The sequence below is a fragment of the Salvia hispanica genome, chromosome 2 (assembly GCF_023119035.1).
Source record: "Salvia hispanica cultivar TCC Black 2014 chromosome 2, UniMelb_Shisp_WGS_1.0, whole genome shotgun sequence".
Classification (NCBI taxonomy): domain Eukaryota; kingdom Viridiplantae; phylum Streptophyta; class Magnoliopsida; order Lamiales; family Lamiaceae; genus Salvia; species Salvia hispanica.
Genome location: NC_062966.1, coordinates 17,012,058 through 17,035,477, shown reverse-complemented (window position 1 = coordinate 17,035,477; position 23,420 = coordinate 17,012,058). Strand labels below are relative to the sequence as shown.

General features: G+C 36.0%; 3 protein-coding genes and 1 pseudogene across 3 annotated transcripts; 3 read left to right on the top strand and 1 right to left on the bottom strand.

The window, feature by feature from the left end:
- Nucleotides 1-7,416: 7,416 nt before the first annotated feature.
- LOC125203872 (beta-carotene hydroxylase 2, chloroplastic-like) lies at nt 7,417-8,962 on the bottom strand. Its single transcript, XM_048102375.1, has 7 exons — nt 8,495-8,962; nt 8,358-8,417; nt 8,214-8,285; nt 8,008-8,142; nt 7,806-7,931; nt 7,665-7,721; nt 7,417-7,591 (listed from the first exon to the last, which is right to left on the bottom strand). Exons 1-7 carry the CDS (start codon nt 8,843-8,845, stop codon nt 7,511-7,513), a joined length of 882 nt encoding a protein of 293 aa, XP_047958332.1. The 5' UTR covers nt 8,846-8,962; the 3' UTR covers nt 7,417-7,510.
- Nucleotides 8,963-11,519: 2,557 nt separating this feature from the next.
- LOC125208277 (protein SAR DEFICIENT 4-like) lies at nt 11,520-12,673 on the top strand. Its single transcript, XM_048107859.1, has one exon. The coding sequence runs from the start codon at nt 11,569-11,571 to the stop codon at nt 12,574-12,576; it is 1,008 nt and encodes a 335-aa protein (XP_047963816.1). The 5' UTR covers nt 11,520-11,568; the 3' UTR covers nt 12,577-12,673.
- Nucleotides 12,674-13,131: 458 nt separating this feature from the next.
- Nucleotides 13,132-15,579, top strand: LOC125206383 (annotated as a pseudogene).
- A 2,597-nt stretch (nt 15,580-18,176) lies between these two features.
- Nucleotides 18,177-21,850, top strand: LOC125204304 (protein SGT1 homolog). The gene is made up of 10 exons (XM_048102908.1): nt 18,177-18,491; nt 18,924-18,993; nt 19,361-19,485; nt 19,811-19,943; nt 20,178-20,274; nt 20,378-20,443; nt 20,892-21,030; nt 21,139-21,218; nt 21,297-21,401; nt 21,498-21,850. The coding sequence occupies exons 1-10, from the start codon at nt 18,329-18,331 to the stop codon at nt 21,603-21,605; spliced, it is 1,086 nt and encodes a 361-aa protein (XP_047958865.1). The 5' UTR covers nt 18,177-18,328; the 3' UTR covers nt 21,606-21,850.
- Nucleotides 21,851-23,420: the final 1,570 nt, after the last annotated feature.

Genomic DNA, 23,420 nt, shown 5'->3' with positions numbered 1-23,420 from the left:
GAAAAAAGAAATTTATTTCCCAATATAAAAAATGAACATTTTGAGTAGGACAAATTAAAAGAAAAATATGACCATTCAGAGAGGAGTATATAAAAATAGAACATGCATTCTACTACCTTTTCAATCAACTTTTTACTACATTTCTCACGAATTGTGGTCACAACTCCTTTTGCACTGATGTTTGAAAGGAGTATTTGCATTTAATTAAAAATTTGATTAATAGGAACACTTGTCGGTGTGGTTTTTTCCCAGTTTGCTATAAATTGGCTAACACGAAAACCGCAAGTGTAATCCGATAATATTAAAAATCATTTATAGGCACTGTTGTTGAAAAATCATGATATCATTGTCATAATATAAAATTTTCATGATACCATTGTGTTGTCCGGATGATCTTGAAAGAATAAGAAATTAATTTTTGAAATAAAGAGGAAATGAATACATAATTTTCTAATCTTACATTGACGAATTTTCACAATTCATACCATCTAAAATATCACCATAGATAATCTATTTTTAGACCCTTACAAATCGATAAAATCTCTGTTTAGAAATATAAATTGTGATTTTATAAGCTTATTAGCTTCAATTAAGAGCATCCACAATGCCGGCTAGCCGAACCATTGCAGCCGGCCAGCCGAGAATCGGCGTAAAAATCACCGTGGGCTAGCCGATTAGAGGGCGTTGGCCGATGCGCTGGCCGCCATTGTGGAGTGCCGATCGGCCAGCGCCAATTTTCGTTTTTCTTTTACATTTTTTGAAAACTATATATACGCGATTTTAGTTTCATTTTCATTTGCACCACTTGTTTTAACGAGTTTTCTCTCTCTCTAAATCTCTGTACAAGAGCAACATCGAGGGATGAGTAACGCGGGTGGTAGCGGTGGTGGTAGTGGTGGTAGTGGTTGAGATGCTGAGGAGTACGAACGGCGGATGAACGAGGCTATGGAGGCCTACATGAACCGCGAGATGGAGCGGTACATGCGAAGGGTGGAACAGCATGCGGTACCTCGCCCTCCACCGGTTGTCCACCGCCGAGCAGTGATTGATCGGGATCACGTAGCTGCACATCAGCGCCTGTATGACGACTACTTCGCTCCGGACCCGCGGTTTCCAGCAACCATTTTCAGGCGGCGTTTTAGAATACGCAGGGAGTTGTTTATGCGTATCGTTGACGCTTTGGAGCGTCGATATCTTTGTTTTCGCTTCAGGCACGATGCGGTGGCAGACCGGCCACACCCCTATCCAAAAGTGCACAGCGGCAATCAGGCGGTTGGCCTACGGAGGCGCGGCAGACATGTGGGATGAGTACCTCCACATCGGTGAGACGACTTCTCTGCAATGTCTGAAGTTTTTCTGTCAGGGCGTGATTCAAATTTTCGGTGAGGAGTACCTTCGAAGCCCTACCCCCCAAGATTGTCGAATCGATGCGGATGCACGGGGAGAGCATGGGTTCCCCGGGATATTAGGCAGCATAGATTGTATGCATTGGGAGTGGAAGAAGCTGTCCGACTGCACGGGAAAGGGGCCTACACGACCAGCTACAAGTCAAAGAATCCCACGATGATCCTCGAGGACGTAGCTGATTACCGACTGTGGATCTGGCATGCTTATTTTGGGGTAGTCGGGTCGAACAACGACCTTAACGTCCTCAACTCGTCGCCCCTCTTCAACGAGAAGTGTCAGGGCATCGGTCCAGCCGTCTCATTTGTGGCCAACGACAACCGGCATGATATGGGCTACTACTTGGCGGATTGGATATACCCTAGGTGGCCCGTCTTTGTGAAGACGATCAGGCACGCGGCGGATGACATGAAGGCCTACTTTGCGGAACGACAGGAGTCGGCGCGCAAGCACGTGGAGCGCGCATTTGGTGTGCTCCGGTCTCGATGGGCGGCAATTAAGGGTCCAACGCGTTTGTGGGATGTCAAATGCGTTTCCCAAATAATGTACGCCTGCATTATCATGCACAACATGATCGTCGAAGACGAAGGCGTACAACCGACTAGTTGGGCCAATGACGATGAAGCCGGTCCAAGCCACGGAACGCCCACCCCTAGCGTACGACATGGGGTACCTCTCGATGAAGTCGGCCGCCTCCAGGAATATGCCGACATGCGCCAAGTGGATGCTCATATTCAACTCCAAAATGATATAATTGAAGAGTTGTGGGCACGGAAGATTACACGGCGATAGTTTTTTTTCTTTATTATGTAATTTATTTTTTTAAATGAATGTACTTTTTTTTAATGCAATTAATGAATTTTCCCGTATATGTCTCGTAAATTTAATTCCGCAATTTAATTGTAAATTTAATTTCGTAAATGTAGTTGTTTTTTAATTATTTTTATTGCGGCTGGCCTATGATTGACCTAAATCTGATGTGGCAGGTGGATTTTTAGTGCTGATGAGAGAAAGTGGCTAGCTTATGGCTGACCTATTTATATCGTGGATGCTCTAAATTAAAAATGGTGACAAATACAGCGATGCATGATAAAAGTGGCCTCACTTTCACAATATAGCTCGATAAAATATTCATATCTTGATACGGCAACTCGAACGTGTCCTTCGTTCATGGTAAACCAACTGAATTATTTTTAGATCATAAAGAAACTGAATTATTGAACAAAAGTGTGTGTGCACAGAGCATAGTGGATTATCCACTTTTTTATACTATCGGATTTGATTAATTAATTTTATAAACTAGTTGTAGTAGTACTATTTCATTTGTGAAAGGACAGACGCGTGTTTAATTGTGGATCAATCAAAAAAAGGAAAGTGCGTCTTTTTTTATCTTCCCGGTCAAAATTCATGACATTTTGTGCATTTGTTTTTTTAATGATAGGAAATTAATAACCTATTATTGTGTCAAATTTAAAATAGCTTAGCAAGCTAACCTAACAAGTTTAGGCTAGTGAAGATTGCATATTTTCCATTAGGCCATTTCCAAGAGTACACAAAAAACTAAAATGGAATAAGTATTTAGCTTTAATAGTACTAAAAAATCAATTATATTTTTGGTTTTTGAAAAAAAAATTCTTATCTTTAGGTTTACACTAACCTAAACCTAAAAGTTTTTCAAATTTTATGAGTAGAAAAGGCATAATATAGAGAATATTCTTTTAAGTTTGAATTTAGTGTAAATGATTGGAGTAAAATCAATATTTAGTGTGATATTTACTCTAAAATGAGTTTGAGTTTAGCGAAATGATTGAAGATGCTGTTAGCAATCTAAGAATATTGACTCAAATGCTCACTTTTGACTTATAAGATGGAACGCTAAAAACAATCCAACGTCAGAACGTCTAGTGTATAGACTGAACAAATTTAAGTTTATTTTGACCATCCAATCCTTTTTTTTACCTAATTAATCTTATATTTTTTAATCTATCTTATCACTTGAAGTAAAGAACTTTTTAGATTATCATACTTAACACAAGTTAACAAACATGGGTTTTTTAGTGTTTGGGATTCACTTATTCTAATATTGTCCAAAGGCTATTCGAAATTAATAGCACCACATGAAAAAAATAAGAGTGAACTACAAAAATAGTACCTGAACTATGTGTTTATCTCGCCAATGAACTCTGGATTTTAAAAATATCTTCAGACAACTCTGAACTAAGCGTTTATCTCGAAAATGGTCCATTTTCACTGTTTCGTGACGAAAATACCCTTTTGGGGGTTGGGCAATTTGGTCTTTTTACATTTTAAATTTGATATTATTTCAGTTATGTACTAAATCTGATATTATTTCAAAATTTTATCATTCTTCTTCCCTTTTGGCATCCTTCACTTTGTTTCTTTATTTCAATATTAGATTTAATTTTATAAAATTAAATTTTAAATTTCAATTTTTAAATATCAATAAATTATAATTAAAATTACTATTAAATAATAAATTAATAGTTTTAATCCATATTTGATAGTGTCTAATATTTAATCAATAAGGTACGACGACGCTTTAGTTTTAATCAATATTTAATAGTTTTAATCATAAATAGATCATATAACACAATTTAGTCAACTTCATAATATTTTTAGTCAAATTCTCCTATACATTAGATGCATATTTATTTCGGAATAAATCGTGTTATATGATCTATTTATGATTATAACTATTAAATATTGATTAAATCTAAGGTTTCGTCGTACCTTATTGATTAAATTAGACACTATCAAATATTGATTAAAATTACTAATTTGTTATTTAATAGTAATTTTAATAATTAAATTTTTTTATTGATATTTAAAAATTAAAATTTAAAATTTAATTTTATAAAATTAAATCTAGAGTGAATTACATATTTAGGACCTATACTTATCACGACGAACGTTTGCGGTCCCTATACTTGCAAAATACTCCCTCCGTTCCATAGTAATAGGGGCGTTTTTCCATTTCCGTCCGTTCCATAGTAATAGAGTCATTTCCCTTTTTAGTAAAAGTCAACACATTTTTCCACACCTACTTTACTCTCTCTTACTTTTTTCTATCTTCATCTCTCTAACTTTTTCATTTTTCACTTTATTCTCTCTTTACTTAACTCACCTAACACAATTTTTTCTTAATCTACGTGCCGAAAAGTTTTGCCTCCATTACTATGGAACGGAGGGAGTATCATTTGCGGTCCTTATATTTGTACTTATGCATGTTTTAAGGTTCTTTTCACTTTTTGATCTTTTTAGGATAAAAATACCCCTAAAGGAAAAAATTGTACACTATTTTCTCTCTTTCATCCTCCTTCTTTCTTTTTCCTTTGTCTATAATAAAATTAGAACTAAAATTATGGGTTTGTTAATCTTATTTCCTTGTGTTCTGTTAAATGTTTTGAGAAATTTAATCATATGATGATAAATTTTACATTTTCACGTCATTTTCCTTAATCACACTAGAGTATTTGTGATTATGCTTCAAATGTGAAGTATTATAATTAATGATCCCGTAAATAAAAGATTAAAAATTTGAACAACGAATTTCAACAAGTGAATATCTGAATCTAATCAATCGTAAAGTAAGGAATAATAAGCGATAAATGGAATGGATGAAATTATGGTAATTTTGGTTGTGTGTATTTAGCAAGTGGGCAACGGCCGCGACTTATGTGAGTTCACATCAGAAATTTCTCTTCGCAATTTTAACAAAATAATGTAAAATAAACTTCTTAGCTGAACATTTGATTTTGTCTAATTTCCTTCTTCAAATATGTCTCATCTCAATTTTTCTTGTAATTATACAAGTCATTTACAGAAAGAAGGAAGAAAAAGGAGAGAAAATAGTAGTATATAAATTTGCCCTTCATTTATTTGGGGGTATTTTTGTCCTAAAAAATGTCAAAAAAAGAAAAGAACCTTAAAACGTGCATAAATACAAGTATAGGGATCGCAAATGATATTTTGCAAGTATAGGGACTGTAAGCTTGCGTCGTGATAAGTGTAGGTCCTAAATATGTAATTCACTCTTAAATCTAATATTGAAATAAAGAAACAAAGTGAAGGATGACAAAACGGAAGAAAAATGATAATTTTGAAATAATATCAGATTTAGTACATAACTGAAATAATATCAGATTTAAAATGTAAAAAGATCAAATTGCCCAAACCTCCCAAAACCCCCTAAGGGTACTTTCATCACGAAACAGTGAAAATGATCATTTTCGTGATAAACGCTTAGTCCAGGGTTGTCTGGGGATATTTTTAAAGTCCAGAGTTCATTGGCGAGATAAACGCATAGTCCAGGAACTATTTTTGTAGTTCACTCAAAAAATAATACTAATATGCATAAAGCAAGACTAATTCTAATGGCATTATTCCGAAATTAAATATCGATTTCTATTCACCTAACTCAATAATATTATAAAATCAATCTTATTTAATTAATCAAACCATACTGCCAGAATATACAAAATAATCTTACTAGTAGGAATGAACGAAAGCCCTACATGCGTCGCCATATTATGAATATATGACACGTTTCATCATCTTGGATACATATACCAAACTTAGATGTTAATTTTCTACAATTATCATCCAAGTGAGTTGATCTCCATACGTAATTTAATTTTCCCAAATTGGATAAAAACTAGAGTTAGAGAACTAAGTAAATTTATTCACGGAATGTATCTATTAGTAGGCGATCAATTATTAACTTTTTTAACTTTTTTAAGTTGCTAACTTGCTAACTCATCGCAGTGTATTAAAAATGTAAACACGATAACATTAAAATGTCAACACATAATTTTATTGAACTTCAATATAATATGTTGATATTTGTGTTGACATTTTGATGTCATATTGTTGACATTTTTAATACACTATATTAATAAGTTAACAGAGTTAGCAATATAACGCACCCCTATATCAGTATCGGTAGATTCTCATTTCTTTCCAAACCAATGAAATTGACTAGTCAGTTTAAGGCCCAAATTTAGTTGCGTGGAATTATTTGAGTCGTGAAAAAATATATATATCACATTAAAATTTACGACATACATACTATAATTTGTTATTTTTTGGCTTTTTTCATTGTGTAGGATCTTGGCCGCATACCCCACATTGCTGATAATAAAATTAAATAGTAAACTATGTACAAAGCTAAAATTTTAAAAAATGAACGAAGAAGATTGCATTCACTTTTTTTTAAAAAATTAGACCCGTAGACGGATGATATTACTGTACGCCTTATTAGTACTCCCTCGGTCCTCCATAATTTATCACTATTTAACTGGACACGAGTTTTAAGAAATGTAATAGAAAGTGAGTTGAAAAAGTTAGTGATATGTAAGTCCTACTTGTATATATTAATTTTATAATAAAATGTGAGTGAGAATAAGTTAGTGGAATATGAGGTCTACTACCAAAAATGATAAAAATGAAAGATGATAAAATTCTAGGGACGGACCAAAAAAAAAAATAACAAATTTTCAGAGAATGAAGCAATACAACCTACAAAATGCAATTAAAGACAGTAGTACAACTTTATAAAGTTTTGACTCTTTGGCCCTGTGTAAAATTAAGTAAGAAGTTGTTAGTGTCAAATTTAATTTGACACGTGTTTCTTTGTGGATATGTAATTTGCTCTAAGCCATATTCTTTTATGGTTTCTATGAGTCAACTATACGTGGAGAAGGGAACCACTCAAAAAATGGATTTGAACTCCAAAACTAAATTTTAATGAAAAGGAACAAATAAAGGTACTTTTAGAGAAGAGGACAAGTGATACATGGGATGAATTAATGAAGTTCACAAGAAAAAAATAACCAAGTGGCACATGCAACGACAATCCCATATAAGTAAAATGTTTGGAACCATTGCCAGAAAACACAAGGCCAAAATTGCCAGCTACTCTTTCGAAAGAAAACAGGTCATTTCGTCTCACAAAAACTATTGCTATCTATGTGCAATTTCACAAACGCAATATGAAGTAAAAAAAATCGTTCATTTCATTTGCAGCAAAAATATGCCGACTTCTTCTCTACAAAGAAGAAAAACAAAAAAGAAGAAAAAGAATGATTCATCTGGTTTTCTTGGACAGTTTGATTCTTCTATTAATTTCTTCCTCCAACTCTGGTAGCCCTCCTACTTCTTCAAGTTCCTGCATAAAGACCTCAATCAGACAATTGAATCCAACAACTTAAAACGTATTACTAATAAAAATAATTCATTACCTTAGGTCCGAGGAAGAGCCCATATGGAACGCCGTTGAACTTGTCTGTGTGATGAAGCTGAATTCCAAGACAGCAAAATCAATCCATTATACTAGTATTCAATTACAAATGAGTTTTTATGTGTTTGCAATCAATGCTCACCTGGTGAGCCGAAGCCACTTTTCTAAAATAGGGGACCTCGGCGATGGGCCCCACCGGGAATCTACGGTGCACGAGGCCGTCGTGGACGAACATATAGGCGATGCCGAATACCGTGATTCCTAAGCCCTGCATCACTCAAATATACTCAACATTACTAAATAGGAGTGCTATCTAAGTTGAAAATGGAGAGTAGGACACTGACTGCGCCGAAGCAGAGGCCGGGAATGAGGCCTGTATGGAAGAAACCATATGAGAGAAGTGCAATGGCCGGAACCGCATTAACTATCGCAAAAACGTCGTTAAGCTCGAACGGTCCCTCTCTTGGTTTATGATGCGACTGTCAGAATCAAATGTCCATGGATTAAGGTAGAATTACGATTGAAATATAGTATTCCCTATGCTACGAACCTCGTGCATATGCCATAACGAAGCGTGCCAAAGTGCTTTGTGTGCCCATCTAGCCCAGAACTCCATTCCCACCTGCACACAAAGTCATTCAAACACAAGGAAATGCAAATAAATAGTGTAATTTTAGTGAATCGATGGACTTACAGCAGCGCCAACGGAGAGAGCAAATGTACCAAACATTTCTGTATAAGGTATCTCCCCACCCTGCGCCACAAATTGCTCACATCAAATTGAGATGGGAAAAAAGCGATGCAACTTAACTGACTAACTAAGTAAGTAACCTCCATGTGCCAAGCGAATCTGTAATAAACAGCTACGATAGCCATGGAAGTAATCCCGAAGCTCGACATTACAGCCGCCATCAAATACGTGAACCGCTCCGATTTCTTCCTGGCCACCTTCTCCGCCACCTTCTCTGCCACGCTCTCCGCCAGCAAAATCGCCCTCTCAACTCCCCCGCTCTCATCTTCCGCTTCTCGAATTCCCCTCAATTTCTCATCCTCGAGTACGAAACAAAGCGTGAGATTAGGCCTCCTCAAAATCCTGTGGAGAGATGGGGGAAGAATCTGTAGAGCGGGCCTGGGGGCGAGGATGGGTCGTGGAGTGGTGGAGAAGGAAATCCCGGCCGCCATAGAAGGTGGATTTTGGAGGAGGGTTTGGGTAGTACGTGGTGGTGGAGGGGAGTGTTCTACTTTAAAGGGGAGAGCCAGAGACAACGAGTGGGTGGAGAGATGTAGACCATGTGTTTGTTTTTTAAACACACCGTGAATTTCAATATATTATTACCTCTTTTTCCGGCCTTCTTCAAATTGCCACTAGCTGACAACTATGCTGCTGCCTGCTGGTCATGAAGTTGTAACCGATTACATGCGATGCTCCCCTTTGTCTAATTATGATCATTTATGGGTCGATTCAATTATAATCGAAGTAATTAAATAAAAATTTTAGTTATCAGTTTATCGATAATATTGGACATTAACCATCACTTATCATTTATCTTGACAACAATATATAAAACGGATTAATTTGTAACCAAAAAAGTTAGACTTAATTAACACAGATTTCAAATGCAGTAATAACTATGTACTCACTCCTATACGAGTATTAATTCTATCATCAATTATTTGAAATAGTACTACTAATTTATAGGAGTAGTAAGTTACCTCATGCGCCAGCTTCAAGCAACTTCAGCCTCATTATAATGTTGTCAACACCTTCTTCAAAACTCTTGATACATTCAAGATAAACATGGATTAGTCTTCTGGAAAACATCATAATATCCAACACAGAAGTTGTTTGAGTTCTGTGAGATATGGTTGGGTTTGTATTCATGTTGTGATAAGCTGCAAGGTTGATTGATTAAATAAAATTGGAATTTACTTACTTTATACTCCATTAACAAGCTCTACTGTTTTGATCAACAACTTCTTTTTATCGCTATCTCTGTGAATTGGGTAGTTTGGTCGTATATTCTAGTATGAAGAAAAAGAATAAGTACAGTAGTATACTAGTAGGAGAAAAAGTCCCTAAAATAAGGTCTGAAATCTGAAATTTGGCTAAGATCTCAACACCCAGCCCTGTTTTGTTCTTCATTTTCACATCTGTCTCCTAATTCTCATGGCATACGCTGCTGTTGCTTCACTTTCACAAACCATAGATATCTTCCTCAACTATCATCAACATTCTATTTCCCCTCAACTGAGACGCAATCACATCCCTTTGTAAACACACTGTTTTCTTGCAAACGTTTCTCGACGAATTTCCAGACAAAACCGACCTCTGGGAAGAAATCATCAGTGAGGCTACATATATGGCAGAAAGGATTATGGAGCTTCAGTTGCCCGATTCATTGCTGGAATCGACTGTTGGATAGTGTAGATCTAAGCCTGAACAGGGGAAATATAAAAGAGTATCAAAGGAAATCGAGTCGATCGTTGGAGAATTGAAGGGCACAAAAACCATGGATGGTCCCTATGACGAGTTGATCGAAATAATTTCTCGACTTTGTGAAGGACATGAAGAGCCACTAAGAACTTATCTCAATTTATGGAGAGGAAGGCGTGGGCAAAACTACTCTGGCCAGAAATGCTTACAATGATCCATTAATCATGGAGCATTTTGACATCCGTGCTTGGGCCACAGTATCCAGCGAATATGCTCGACCGCGATTGATTCGAAACCTTCTGCGTTCAATGAAAGTCGATTTTTCATCAAATACGCAGAAAAAGATGTTAGAAAAATTGAAGGGGATGAGGTATCTTATTGTGCTCGATGGTTTTAACAATTTCCAGAGGCTACACCTTAATATTTTTCTAGTGAAAATAATGGAAGTCGAATAATCATATATCCATGAAGATGGTTGATCATTTTCATAAGGTGGGTTTTATGGGTGAGGATAATGCTTGGAATGTGATAAGGGAAAACATGTTCAAAGGAGATCCTTGTCCTTCTCAATTGGTGTCTGCTGGAAAGATGATTGCCAGATGGAGGGTTCCAAACTGTATTGAGGTGGTTTCTGGAATACTTGCTGATGCTGCGTCGGAATATATTTCAGAAAACATCAAATTTGCTGCTTCTGATTATGGTAACAGACAATCTCGTATACTCTCTCTCCCTAGCTTATACATACTTGCCTCATCATTTGAGGCCGTGCTTCTTATATCTGGGAATCTATCACAATATAAATGTCTCCAAACTTGTAAAAATATGGGTTGCTGAGGGTTTTCTTAATGAAAGTGAAGGTAAAAGTTTCAGAGAGACGGGAGAAGAGTACATGGAAGAACTTGTAAGTTGTAAGAAGAAATCTAGTTTTGGCGTGATAGACTGCCCACGGTGAGGGTCTAAAGAATACCGTTCTGATGCTCTTAGAGTGGTTGGAATTAAGACTATAATAAAATGATGTTAAGTTTTAGCTCATTTATAAAGTGATACTCGTAATTAATACGAGAAGTGATCATGTTCTTTAAAAATGGAGTAATATAATGTTCTTTCTTCGTCCATAAAAAATAGACAAAATTATAAATGCTAGTACAATTTTAATGTATAATGGGTAAGTAAGCGAGAGATAGGAAAAAATAAAAGAGAGTGCAACATTACTATTTGTTGAAATTTTTTCATATTTAGACTTAGTCTAATTTTGATGAACACCATAAAAATGATAAAACTAGTCTATAAAAAAATAAGATATATTTAGAAAATAAAATATAAATTTAGTATCAACATTTAACTGATGTGGACTCAATTCTATTAAAAAAATGGCAAAGAGACGACCTTGTGCGTATATGGTCTTGCCAAGGAGTAGTATTGGATTCTAAACGCAACCCACTATTTCCGCTTAAGCTTCTCTTTTCATCCGATGGCGGCGGCGACGAACCTACATCAAATCAGCGTCGCAGCACCACCAGTGTTCATCTCCACCACCACCCTCCACTCCCTCATCAGTCACAAATCCCTAATCGGGCACCTGAAATCCAGCCTCCCGCCGCTCTCGGCCGCCATCCAATCCCCCCTCCGCCACGCCCACCAAATCAGCCCCGATTCATCCTTCCTCCTCATGCCCTCCTGGTCCACCTCCCCGCTCCTCCCTTACATCGGCACCAAGCTCGTCACTCACAACCCCAACAACTCCGCCCAAAACTTGCCGGGAGTCCACGCAATCTTCGTCCTCTTCCACTCCCTCACCGGCCAGCCGCTCGCCTCCATGGACGCCACCGCCCTCACCCTCTACCGCACCGCCTGCATCTCCGCCCTCGCCTCGTCAAATCTATCGAGAGAGGACGCGGAGATTCTCGTCATGGTCGGCGCCGGAACCCTAGCTCCGCACCTAATCAAGGCTCATTTAAGCGTCCGATCCAAATTGAAAAGAGTGATAGTGTGGAATCGAAGCGCTGGAAAGGCGAGAAATCTGGTGGATCAATTGAAGGAAGAGAGTGGTGGTTTTGAAGGGGTGTGTTTTGAGGCGAATGAGTGTCTAACGGTGGCGGTGGGGATGGGCGATGTGATAAGCTGTGCGACGAATTCGGAAGTGGCGCTGGTGAAGGGGGCGGAGATGAAGGCGGGGGCGCATCTGGATCTGGTGGGGTCGTTCAAGCCGTCGATGAGGGAGTGTGACGAGGAGGCGGTGAGGAGGGGGAGAGTGTTCGTCGATAATGAGATGGCGGCGGTGGAGGCAGGGGAATTGGTGATGATGAAGGATGAGATTGTGGGGGGATTGGTGGAGCTCATCAAGGGGGACAAAGTGGGACGGATGAGTGAGGATGAGATTACTGTGTTTAAATCGGTTGGGTCTGCTGTTGTGGATTTGCTAAGCGCGCAGATGGTTTATCAAAATTATTTGGCTACTTCCAGGCAGAGCAGCAATTGATGTTTTATAGAGCTGAGATTAGGCTCTAGTTTATTTATTTATGTAAACGCATCACTTTGTCCTCTAAATGATCTTGTTTTGAATGTTTTTACTTATATGGCCATCGATTTCGAATTAAAATTTTGATCAGGTAGCTCTTCACTTTTTAGGCCATACGTTTTTTTTCATAAACATAATCTTTTGAATTTTTTGACCAAATTATTAAAATAAATATTTTTTGGAAGAGAGAGCGTAATATCGTTTCTTCACTTTGACCAAATTGTTACTCAGCTTGCAGTGGTCGCCGGGCTTGTAGCACTCGGAGAAGGAGGAGTCGCAGTGAATGGAGAAAAAGAGCAATTCTATTTTTTTTAAATATTATTTATTTCTGATTTTAAATAAATATTTATTAAAATAATTAGAAAATTAATTGGGGAGTAATAATTCAGAATTAAAAGTCTAATTTGGTCAAAATCTGGATTAAATCCGTTGATCGTTAGTTTTTAACGGAAATGTTGACGGATGACCAAAATGATCAAATTTCCATATGTTCGGAACTAAAAAATTCAAAAGATAATGTGTAAGATAAAAAACGTAAATAGGTCATATGTTTAGGACTAATTTTGGCATTTAATCTTATTTGATTGATAAAACTGAAAAACCGAGTTAAAAAAAAGTGAAGTGGTTAGTGGCCTAAGTGGTAATTGAATTGGGCTTTCCTTAATATATAGCCCAGCAGCCTATTCTAATTGTTCAACTGAAACCCATATGCTGTAGCCCAATTTCTATTGCTAGAGATTATATTCTCCTTGTCAATGGTTTAACCTGACTGACTGAGCGAGTGTCGATCGATTCAATTGAGTAATCAAAGCCAGGGAAAAAAGGAAGCGCCGCAAAATTGTTTCTCCGGCGGGTAGTTTGGCCGCTGATGATGATGACGAAAGTGAAGGAGACGACGGGGATTGTCAGCCTCGACGTCGTCCCGAACGCGCGTGAGGTGCTGATCGGGCTCTACTCCAAAACCCTAGAGGAGATCAAGGCGGTGTCGGAAGATGAGGGGTACCGCAAGGCCGTCGAGACCTTCACGCGCCACCGCCTCAAGGTGTGTCAGGAGGAGGAGGATTGGGAAACCATAGAGAACAAGCTCGGCTGTGGACAGGTGGAGGAGCTGATTGAAGAAGCTCAAGACTGATTGGTGAGAATCGGAAATTCTTTTCCATCAATTTGAAGAATTTTCTTTTCTTGCTTTCTGTTTATGTGGCGTTGACAGAGTTTGATTGGGGGTGATAGCATTTTTTGTTGTTTGGAACTGACGAAAAATTGTTTGCTGCATTTTCCTGCATGCGGAAATTGGAAAGAAATAGCAAATCAGTACAAAACCTAATTCCTTCACATTTATGTTCAAGCTAGAATTCGGTTTAGATCTGAACCATTTTTGTCGATTTGTCAAGTATAGGAACAATCTGTGTGCATACTATTCTGCATTCGAGCATTGTCTTAGACTTAATTCAACAAATATACATTTATTTCTCTCCACTGAAATCCCTGATACAAATTTAGGGGTGAAGAAAGGGTGAGATGATTGGAAATTGCAGATAAATAAGCATGTAGTTTCTTGTTCCAAGTTACATAATAGGCATATTTTCAATCAATTGTAAGACTTTTTAGAGAGATGACAATTATTATTTTAAATAAGCATAGAAGAAGATTTTTGTTGGAGCAAATTAATTTCAATGGTCATCTTCTTCGAAATGGTATTAGATGCACACCTTATATCACCATTTCGTCTCCTGAATTATCAATGATTACAAGCCAAGGATTTCTAAGGGAAATGTGAATGTACATAGATAAGTTGTGTTTGAATCAATTTACAGAAATGGTGTTGAGAATATTTTGGAAAACTACACTAGAGTAATTATACAAATTATGATGTAGAGAATATTTTCTGCCCATGTAAGCTGCTATGATCCCTAGTATATCTGACGTGACGTCCACACAAGTGATACTGGGCTACTGGTTTAGTTGTTTGCACGGTCCTCTGACCTCACAAAGGGTTTTTTGTGTGTGAAATATACTTCAATAAGTAGTTGACCTGCTGTTTAGTCAATGCTTGAACCTTGAATAGCTATGAATCCTCCACTCTATATATCACCTTTAGTTGCTTCACACTTGATATTTGTTTCAGTTTATTGTTTTTGTGTTCTCAATCTGTTTTTATCAAGTACTACTTGCATTGTAATTTGAAATCACTCTTTTGTTTGAATGGAGGAGTTTTAGGTTATCGCATGTATGAAGGTTTTTCGAATAATTGGTTTGATTTTAAGAGTAATGTATGAGGATAGAAGTATATAACGAGAACTTTAAGGGGAATATCGTTTGAGGGTACGGTAGACAACTTTTTACCATGTATGTCAAATTAAGTCTAAATAATGAGTTTTAAGTGATACTCCGTATTTAAATTTCACTCAAAGAAATACTGAGAATTGGAAGATCTGAATTGCAATTAGCAAGCAATATTTGCACAAAAAACAATTTATTCATTCTATGTTGACTGATTCAATAACTTTTCAAGTTAACAAATTCTTTTATTGGCTGCAGAGTGGAACCCATGGGATGTACCTGAAGATTATGAATGTGAAGTCATAGAGAATGATGCTCCAGTTCCGAAGCATGTCCCCTTGCATCGACCTGGCCCTCTTCCTGAGGAGTTTTACCAGACTCTGGCAGCTATTGGCACTGGATCTTTGAAGGATGTTCTTCCAAGCTCTAAAGAGGAAACCCCAGCAGTTTCATCGGGTGAAACACCAGCAAAGTAGTTTGCTTTATTGCTTGATTGGTTATTTATGAAGCACCTTCAACTGCTAGAGTTTGATCTGGTCTGCTTTCACTGCTCTTGTTTGAGCTCTCTCATGACATTTCGTTTTCCATATTGATATTGTTGTGATCGTCTTGACGAAAGCTCCATTTTATTTAGTTAATAAACTAGATGGGCTTCCCCATCAAACTCATTTGTCATGTCTCTCTTATAACATCCTGGTGCATATATATAAGCAACTGATACATGATTCTTGTATTTTGTCAAGATGCACTGATTTTAAGTAAAAATTAGATGATGGTTGACTAGAACTGGTCTAAAGTGCAGCTTGCTTTCTTTGGTTTGTTAATCTCGCTAAAATAACTTTAAATACTCCTATAACCTTAAATATGGGACAACATTATTCTTTATTGCTCAAATACAGGCTCAGTACATTAGTGTTGACATGAACTTGTAAGAAGAACCTGGCTCCTGCTAATCTTATGTCCTCCATTGTTGAGAGGCCGATGTTGAAATCATGCATCAACGTGTTCCTTGAAATGTTAGCTATAGTAACTGGCTGGCGTACCTCCGTGAAAGCTCACTCAGCTTCAAGCACACACCATGATAGAGTTGTGAATGTGTGAGTGATTAGTAGTAATAGATTTGTAAATATTTTAATACTAGTACCAATGGGGTTCATGAATGACAAAAAACATGATACTATCTACTCCCTCCGTCCACGAATAAGAGTCCCGTTTTTCCATTTTGGTCCGTCCACGAATAAGAGTCCCGGTTCATAATTACCATAAATGGTAAAGAGACCCCACATTCAACTAACTCATTCTACTCACATATCATTTAAAACTAATATATACAAGTGGGACCCCTATTCCACTAACTTTTTTCCACCCCCTTTTCTTAACATTTTTTAAAACCCGCGCCATTTTGAAAGGGAACTCTTAATCGTGGACGGAGGGAGTATCTAGTATCAGTGGGGTACCAATGAGAGTTTTGGGAAATATCACAAAAATACCATTGAAATTATATTAAAATTTTACAGCAATTTTAATGGATAATTTGAAAAGTTTTTTAGTTTTAAACTTAGGGAAGTTAAAAGATTTTTTTTAATAAAAGTGGCGTAAGAGCATTCCCAACAGTGCTATTGGGGAAGGACGCCGTCCGTGCCGACGACACGGCACCCTGCTGTCCGCCGCTGTGCTCTTGCCGATGGCACGACCCTGCTCTATGCATAGAGCACGTCCGTGTTAACGGCAAGAGCACGAGCAGCCGACGTGACATGCTCTGATTGGCCGTTGGTTTATCATTTTTTTATTTTATTTTTAAAAATTCTGAAAAATTCAGATTTAATAAAAAAATATTTTCTCACTTCCTAATAAAATATACTCCCTCCGTCCCAAGATAAGTGACTTGTATTCCTTTTTGGCGTGTCCCACTATAAGTGACCTATTTCCATTTTTAGCAAAAAGTCATCTCTCTTACTTTATTCTCCACCTACTTTATTCTCTCTTCTCTCCTCTACTTTTCCCTCTCTCATACTTTACTCTCTCCACTTTAACTTATTTAGATATCATTCCTTAAATCTCGTGCCCAAAAGAAGTAGGTCATTTATCTTGGGACGGAGGGAGTATCTGTTTTTTTCACACTTTAAATTTATTTTTTCTTTATTTTTATCCCAAAATTCATACTTTCATCTATAAATACTCCCATTTCAAACACAAAAAAATGACACTATTCCAAACAACTCTCTCAATCTCAATTTTTAGGATTTTAATTATGTACTAATTTTTATTTTTTAGAATTTTAATCATATAGTTTTAAATTTTTAGGATTTTAATTATGCAATTTTTAATTTTCTAGTAATTTGTAATGGTATCGGGTAATTTTAATGATTTTAAAAATTGTAGAAATATTTTTAGTAATTGAAATATTTAAATTGAATATCTAACTGATGGGACTCTTGAGCATGCTCTTGCAGAAGAGTATGGATGTGAGTGTTGTACTATTACGGAAGAGCAGAGAGTAGAAAATGAATAAAAGTGGGTTCAGACCCACTTCCATGCCTTCCGCTTGCCAAAAAGCATGGATGAGGATGTTCTAAATGAAAGGTTAGTGAAATATTGATCCTCTTAACTTTAGTGTCCTTGAACGTTACTGATTTTTAAACTTATTGAATCTCTCATGCACGTTCTTTTGCAAATATAATTTGCATATTAATTACTAAATCAGGTGTTATACTAGTTTAAAAAAAAATCAACTTTTATCAAATTTAAACAAGACAATTTTAGTACTACGTGTGTGGTAAAATATGCACACTAAAAAAATCTAGATATTTGAAAATGATGTGACATGATTATGTTAAAATTTCAATCGGATTTACCGTAGGGTATTTTTTTAGCCATTAAAAAAAATTTAGATACATTTATTTGACTGCAAATAAAATATTTTACAAATAATGTTAAAAAACAAAATAAAATACAGTAACTAGTAATGATAAAACGTAAAATTTGCCACACGCACTCGCACTATATGCTCTATTCCTCTTCCAAAAGGTAATTACTTCCTACACACAAATAAAGCGCATATTAAATCAAAATTATTTCAGAAGTATAGTTAATTTTAGATCCATAATATATAGTATGTGTGATCTAAATATATGTAATAGTAGTAGTAACTAATGTATGAACAGGATGTGGAATCTTATATTTATGATTGGAGAAGGCAACTATATCTGGAAGCTTCCTATTACCAACAAAATTCCAATGTATAGGTAGGTCTTTAATATGGAATAAGTATAAACAAATGAATCATTAATCATAGATTTGATTAACAGTGCATCTAAATCTGGTTCCTTGAGTCTTACTTCAATTTCAAGTCTTCACCTTTCCTTGTTATCCAGCACAAAAAAATACGCACGCACTTCCCTCGCTGTGATCGAGTTCTCGAATCGGAGCATCAATGGCGTCTGCGGATCTGGAGGCGAAGGCCAAAGAAGCGTTCATTGATGATCATTTTGAGCTTGCCGTTGACCTTTACTCTCAGGCGATTGCTTTGAGCCCTAGCACCGCTGACCTCTTCATCGACCGTGCTCAGGCTAATATCAAACTCCACAACTTCACCGGTAAGCTTGTAATGCTCCTGCACACCGGAGATGGTTTTATCCGCGAAATGGATATAACTTGTTGTGGTGGTCGTGTGTTATGGCTTAACTTGCTTTCCCAATTCATTGATTTTCTGTCATGCATTAATTTGAATATTTGATCCAAATTAATTGATTATTGAACAATTGTCAGGTTGCCATTCTGTGTAAATTTTGACCCAATTGTTTGTTCAAGCCACTTCTTTTTTTCTGTATGCGCTTGCAGATTGAAACATAGCTGTTAGGGGAGATCCATGAATGGCAACCTGTTTGAAGTTTTGAAAATTAGAGTGTCCAAATCTTTAAAAGCTCGATTCTAATACATGCCGTCTCATAATTACTTTCATTTGCTTGTGGATTTTAGATGCTTGTTTTAATACTTATCATTGTAGTCTCTATATGTTTGATGAGCAGAGGCTGTTGCTGACGCAAACAAAGCAATTGAGTTGGATCCTTCAATTCCGAAAGCATATCTGCGCAAGGGGTACGATTCTAAAATTCTTAGTAACAATGTACTAGTAACATATGGCCATGCATGACATAAATTTTAGTTTTTTATCACAATAAACTGTGAAATGCTGTCTGGGTTATGTGGCAAGTTTTAACTAACTAAAAATAATGCTGGTTTGCTTGGAATAATAGGCTAAATTCCTGATCACACATTGACCGAAATATACTTGTTATGATGTCCACCTTAACTATTTGACATTGCTTCTTGATTATTCTCTGTTGGATTAACCATTGTCCTTTTTAAATATATGTCATAAACAGAAAACAGACTTACTCTATTTTTATATACAGTAGTACGACATTTAGTTTCTTACGCCATATTTTGTGTGTCTTGTTTAAAGCGCTGCATGCATCCAGCTTGAGGAGTACCAGACTGCTAAGACAGCATTGGAACATGGTGCAACTTTGGCACCTGGAGATTCCAGGTTTACTAAATTGATCGAAGAATGTGATCAGCGTATTGCAGGTTAGTTGATAGCTAAACTATGCTTCAGACTTGTCTTGTTAGTGTATTTTTTTAGGTCTTATATGGCGTGATTGTCTGGTTTTCTGATTCAGAACTATTTTACTTTGGATGAATTTGAAATTAATGTCTTGAATGTTTGGCTATGTGACGCATATGTTCGTATAACAATTTGCATGTGCCTTAAACATACTTATGCAATATGTTGATGTCAAAGGTTGTGATTGAATGGTTCTTTATGTGCCATGTATGTGAAATGCACCAGCATACATTTTTTCATAGAGTTTATTTCGTTCTTTATGTAGATGTAATTTTCTTTTCATTTCAGAGGAAGCTCAAGAACTGCCTACACAACTGGCTGGAAAACCTTCAACAGGTGTGGTTACTCCAAATATTTTGCCACCAGCAGTTGAATTGTCCAGCCAAGAAAAGGCAGCATCTTGTACTAGGCCGAAATACAGGTCAGTATGAGTGGTAAATTTGTTGCTGATTTGACTGTGATTTGACGAAGTTCACAGAAGTTTATTTGAATTGGATAGTTTCTTTGCGTGGAAATATGATAAAAATTTATATGAATCATTTGCCCTGTTAGATTCCTTTACAGATCTTACTTCTCTTTCATTGGGTATGGAAGATATTGCAGAGCTTCTATGATTTATTAGTGTACCCATTTTCTGGTTTTTCTTGTTTGGCAGGCATGAATTCTATCAAAAACCAGAGGAAGTTGTCGTAACAATATTTGCAAAGGGCATACCAGCAAACCATGTTGTGGTTGACTTTGGAGAACAAATAGTAAGCTGTTATTTTTGCTTTCTTGTTTCTTACTAAATGATAGTACTAACTTCTGCACAAGTACTGAAGTACCAATATTTCTTTATCATTTGTTAATGTTCAGCTTAGTATTACCATTGAGGTTCCTGGTGAAGAGGCATATCATTTTCAACCTCGGTTATTTGGAAAGGTAATTTATTAAATCTATACTCGTTGCTCACTTCTGTAACTCTGTTGGTATAGTATCTTGGATCCTCACTTCCTTCTAACAAGTATGAAATTTACACATTTAATTGTTTTTACGTTATTACATATGGTATATGTGTGAGTACGACAAATCTTAGTTGTGAACAAAATCTCCTGTCGTGGTGTTTGATTGCTAATAAATTCTTCTGATTAGAACATTCAATTACAAATTTTTCCTTTCTATATTACTGTTCCCCATTGAGTCGGGTGCAAAAAATTTTCTGTACTTCCTAATTACGTAGGTCAATACATAATGCTTTTCTGAGCCCTTTTTTACTTCAATTCTATGATTATCTCTCAATGTAATGCAGAAAGTTATTGAAATTTTGTACTTTCTATGTTTGCTTCGTTAATGCTACTGTGTTAAAATCACCATACCCTTTGATAAACAGATAGTTCCTTCAAAGAGTAAATATGAAGTCATGTCTACGAAAATCGAGATCAGACTTGCCAAGGCAGACGCTGTACACTGGACATCCCTTGAATTTAGGAGGGATGTTGCTGTAGTCCAAAAAGTGAATGTACCGACAGGTATGTATTTTTGTGGAAGTGCTGCATTCCAAAAAATCGAGCCAATTTCTTCATTACACAATGTGCTTAACTACTGGCATGATATACACTGACTTTTTGGTATAACAGGCAATGAGAAACCCACATATCCCTCATCCAAACCGAAACGAGTAGATTGGGATAAACTCGAAGCTCAAGTAAAAAAGGAGGTGTGTTTATTGGCATTCCTTTGTAGGCATGAAATAACAAGAGTCTGAGTCCCATAACTTACCGATTTTCTTTATCAGGAAAAGGATGAAAAGCTTGATGGTGATGCAGCATTGAACAAGTTTTTCAAAGACATATACAAGGATGCAGATGAAGACACAAGAAGAGCAATGATGAAATCATTCGTAAGAACTCAAATTTTAACTTTCTAAAGAGTATAACACGACATGGCATAGCATGCGGATCACTAGTGACATTTTCTGTCTGGTCCTCGTCAACAGGTAGAGTCTAACGGAACGGTCCTATCAACAAACTGGAAAGAAGTTGGCGCGAAAAAGGTTGAAGGAAGTGCTCCTGATGGCATGGAGCTGAAGAAATGGGAACACTAAAGTATGGCTTTGGTTCCCCTCCCACGCAATATTTTTGATTATTTGTCGAAGTTGCATTTGTTGTGAAGTAGTCCGTATATTATTCTCTTTGCTCTGAACAAAACTTTGACACTTTGATTAGTTGTAGCTGTTTTTAACTGGACTCCTTCATTAAATTTAGCTTGTCCTTTTCTATTGGCTGGTTGCAGTTGAGCCGTCGTTTGCTGTATTTATATGGTTAATAAATCGATTTTGTTCCTCTTTTATTCGGTTCACATTTTTCTTTATAAACTACAGAACCAGGCATTTTAGTTGAGTACCATAATGAGGAGACATGGGGTGGTAGTTGATCGTATATAACGTTTGAAATTGATAATTTTATATCTGAATATTAAAATGCATAGGTGCATATTTGGATTATAGCTCATCTTGGTTTGATTAATTTAATGTAAATGTCATCAAATAGTAAAGTATGCAGCTTTTTAAAACGAAAGCTCAGAAGCTTTTGACCATGAGTGAAATTGTGTTTAAAAGATAGTACTTATTAGGAGTACATTTCTTTTTTAAACACTTTTGGAATACTGATAAATAGCTAAAGTGAAGAGTAAAATAAGAGAGAATAGTACTCCTTTCGTCACTTAATAATCTATGCACTTTTTATTCAGTCAGTCTCATAAAAGTTGAGTATATCGTTTACGGAAAGTTGTCCACAACTCATTACCATTGCACATTACAATAAATTTATTTACAATTTATACTACTAGGTTCTACAACGAATTAAACCATAAAGTGAGTCTCACTATTCACTAACACTATATTTACTATTTCTTCCGTCCTATAATAAGAGTCACATTTGATGTGTGCACTATTCACTACATTTACTACTTCCCCCGTCTCATAATAAGAGTCACATTTTGTGTGAGCACGAGTTTTAATAAATGTAAAAAATAGTGGATCGGAAAAGTTAGTGGAATATGATGCTCATATTTTTATATTAGTTATGTAGGTGAAGTGAATTAGTGGAAAAAGAAACTTACTTACCATTTATGATAAAAGTGAAATATGACACTTATTGGGACAGACTAAAATGACAAAATGCGACTTTTATTATGAGACGAATATAGTACAGTATATCATTTTACTCTCTTATCTTATTCTATAGATTATGAATTAATTTTTGTGTCTATCTCAAGTACAAATAATGTGTGTACTTGATATTCTCAACAAGTATCATTTCACTGTTCTATTTGTCTCTTTTTTTATTCCTTTATTGAACCCTTAGGGATTTTTGGTCAATTTGTAAATATCATGAGAAAAATAATAAGGAAAAAAAAAGAAAAAAAAAAGTAAAAATTCAAAAATTTCTTGTTACGAAAAATTCGCATGCCACAAACCCATATTCCGTCAGCGAATTGAATCCTAAATTTCAAAAGAGTCACGAATTTAATCCCTTTTTTATGAAATTTCTCTCCATAGATATATTTAGAAAAAATGATGGCAGTAATCTATACTAATATAAAAGCCGAATTTTGGGCATAGTTTAGAATATCTAGAAGTTTTGGGTGATAGTTATAAAATGTTACAAAACATTTTCATGAATTTATATTTATAAATAATGACTCTCTAAAGTAAATGCAATTAATAAAATAATAATTTAAACATATGTAACTGCCGATGGGGTAGGGAAAATATTAAAGTTGATGACTTTTCAAATCTATGGTCAAATCAATGTTAATACCATTCATAATAGTATAATGTAACATATATGTAACCGCTAATTATAGTGTGATTATAGTATAGCTAAATCACTCAATTTATCGATTTATGAGGAGTTTT

Excerpts from the sequence above, each read along its gene's own strand:
- LOC125203872 (XM_048102375.1), bottom strand. The coding sequence starts at position 8,845 with ATGGCGGCCGGGATTTCCTTCTCCACCACTCCACGACCCATCCTCGCC. Across the intron at positions 8,143-8,213 it reads CGTTATGGCATATGCACGAG|TCGCATCATAAACCAAGAGA; the intron begins GTTCGTAGCATA and ends TGATTCTGACAG. Across the intron at positions 7,592-7,664 it reads GGCTCTTCCTCGGACCTAAG|GAACTTGAAGAAGTAGGAGG; the intron begins GTAATGAATTAT and ends GTCTTTATGCAG.
- LOC125208277 (XM_048107859.1), top strand. The coding sequence starts at position 11,569 with ATGGCGGCGGCGACGAACCTACATCAAATCAGCGTCGCAGCACCACCA.
- LOC125204304 (XM_048102908.1), top strand. The coding sequence starts at position 18,329 with ATGGCGTCTGCGGATCTGGAGGCGAAGGCCAAAGAAGCGTTCATTGAT. Across the intron at positions 18,994-19,360 it reads AAAGCATATCTGCGCAAGGG|CGCTGCATGCATCCAGCTTG; the intron begins GTACGATTCTAA and ends TCTTGTTTAAAG. Across the intron at positions 20,444-20,891 it reads AACCTCGGTTATTTGGAAAG|ATAGTTCCTTCAAAGAGTAA; the intron begins GTAATTTATTAA and ends TTTGATAAACAG.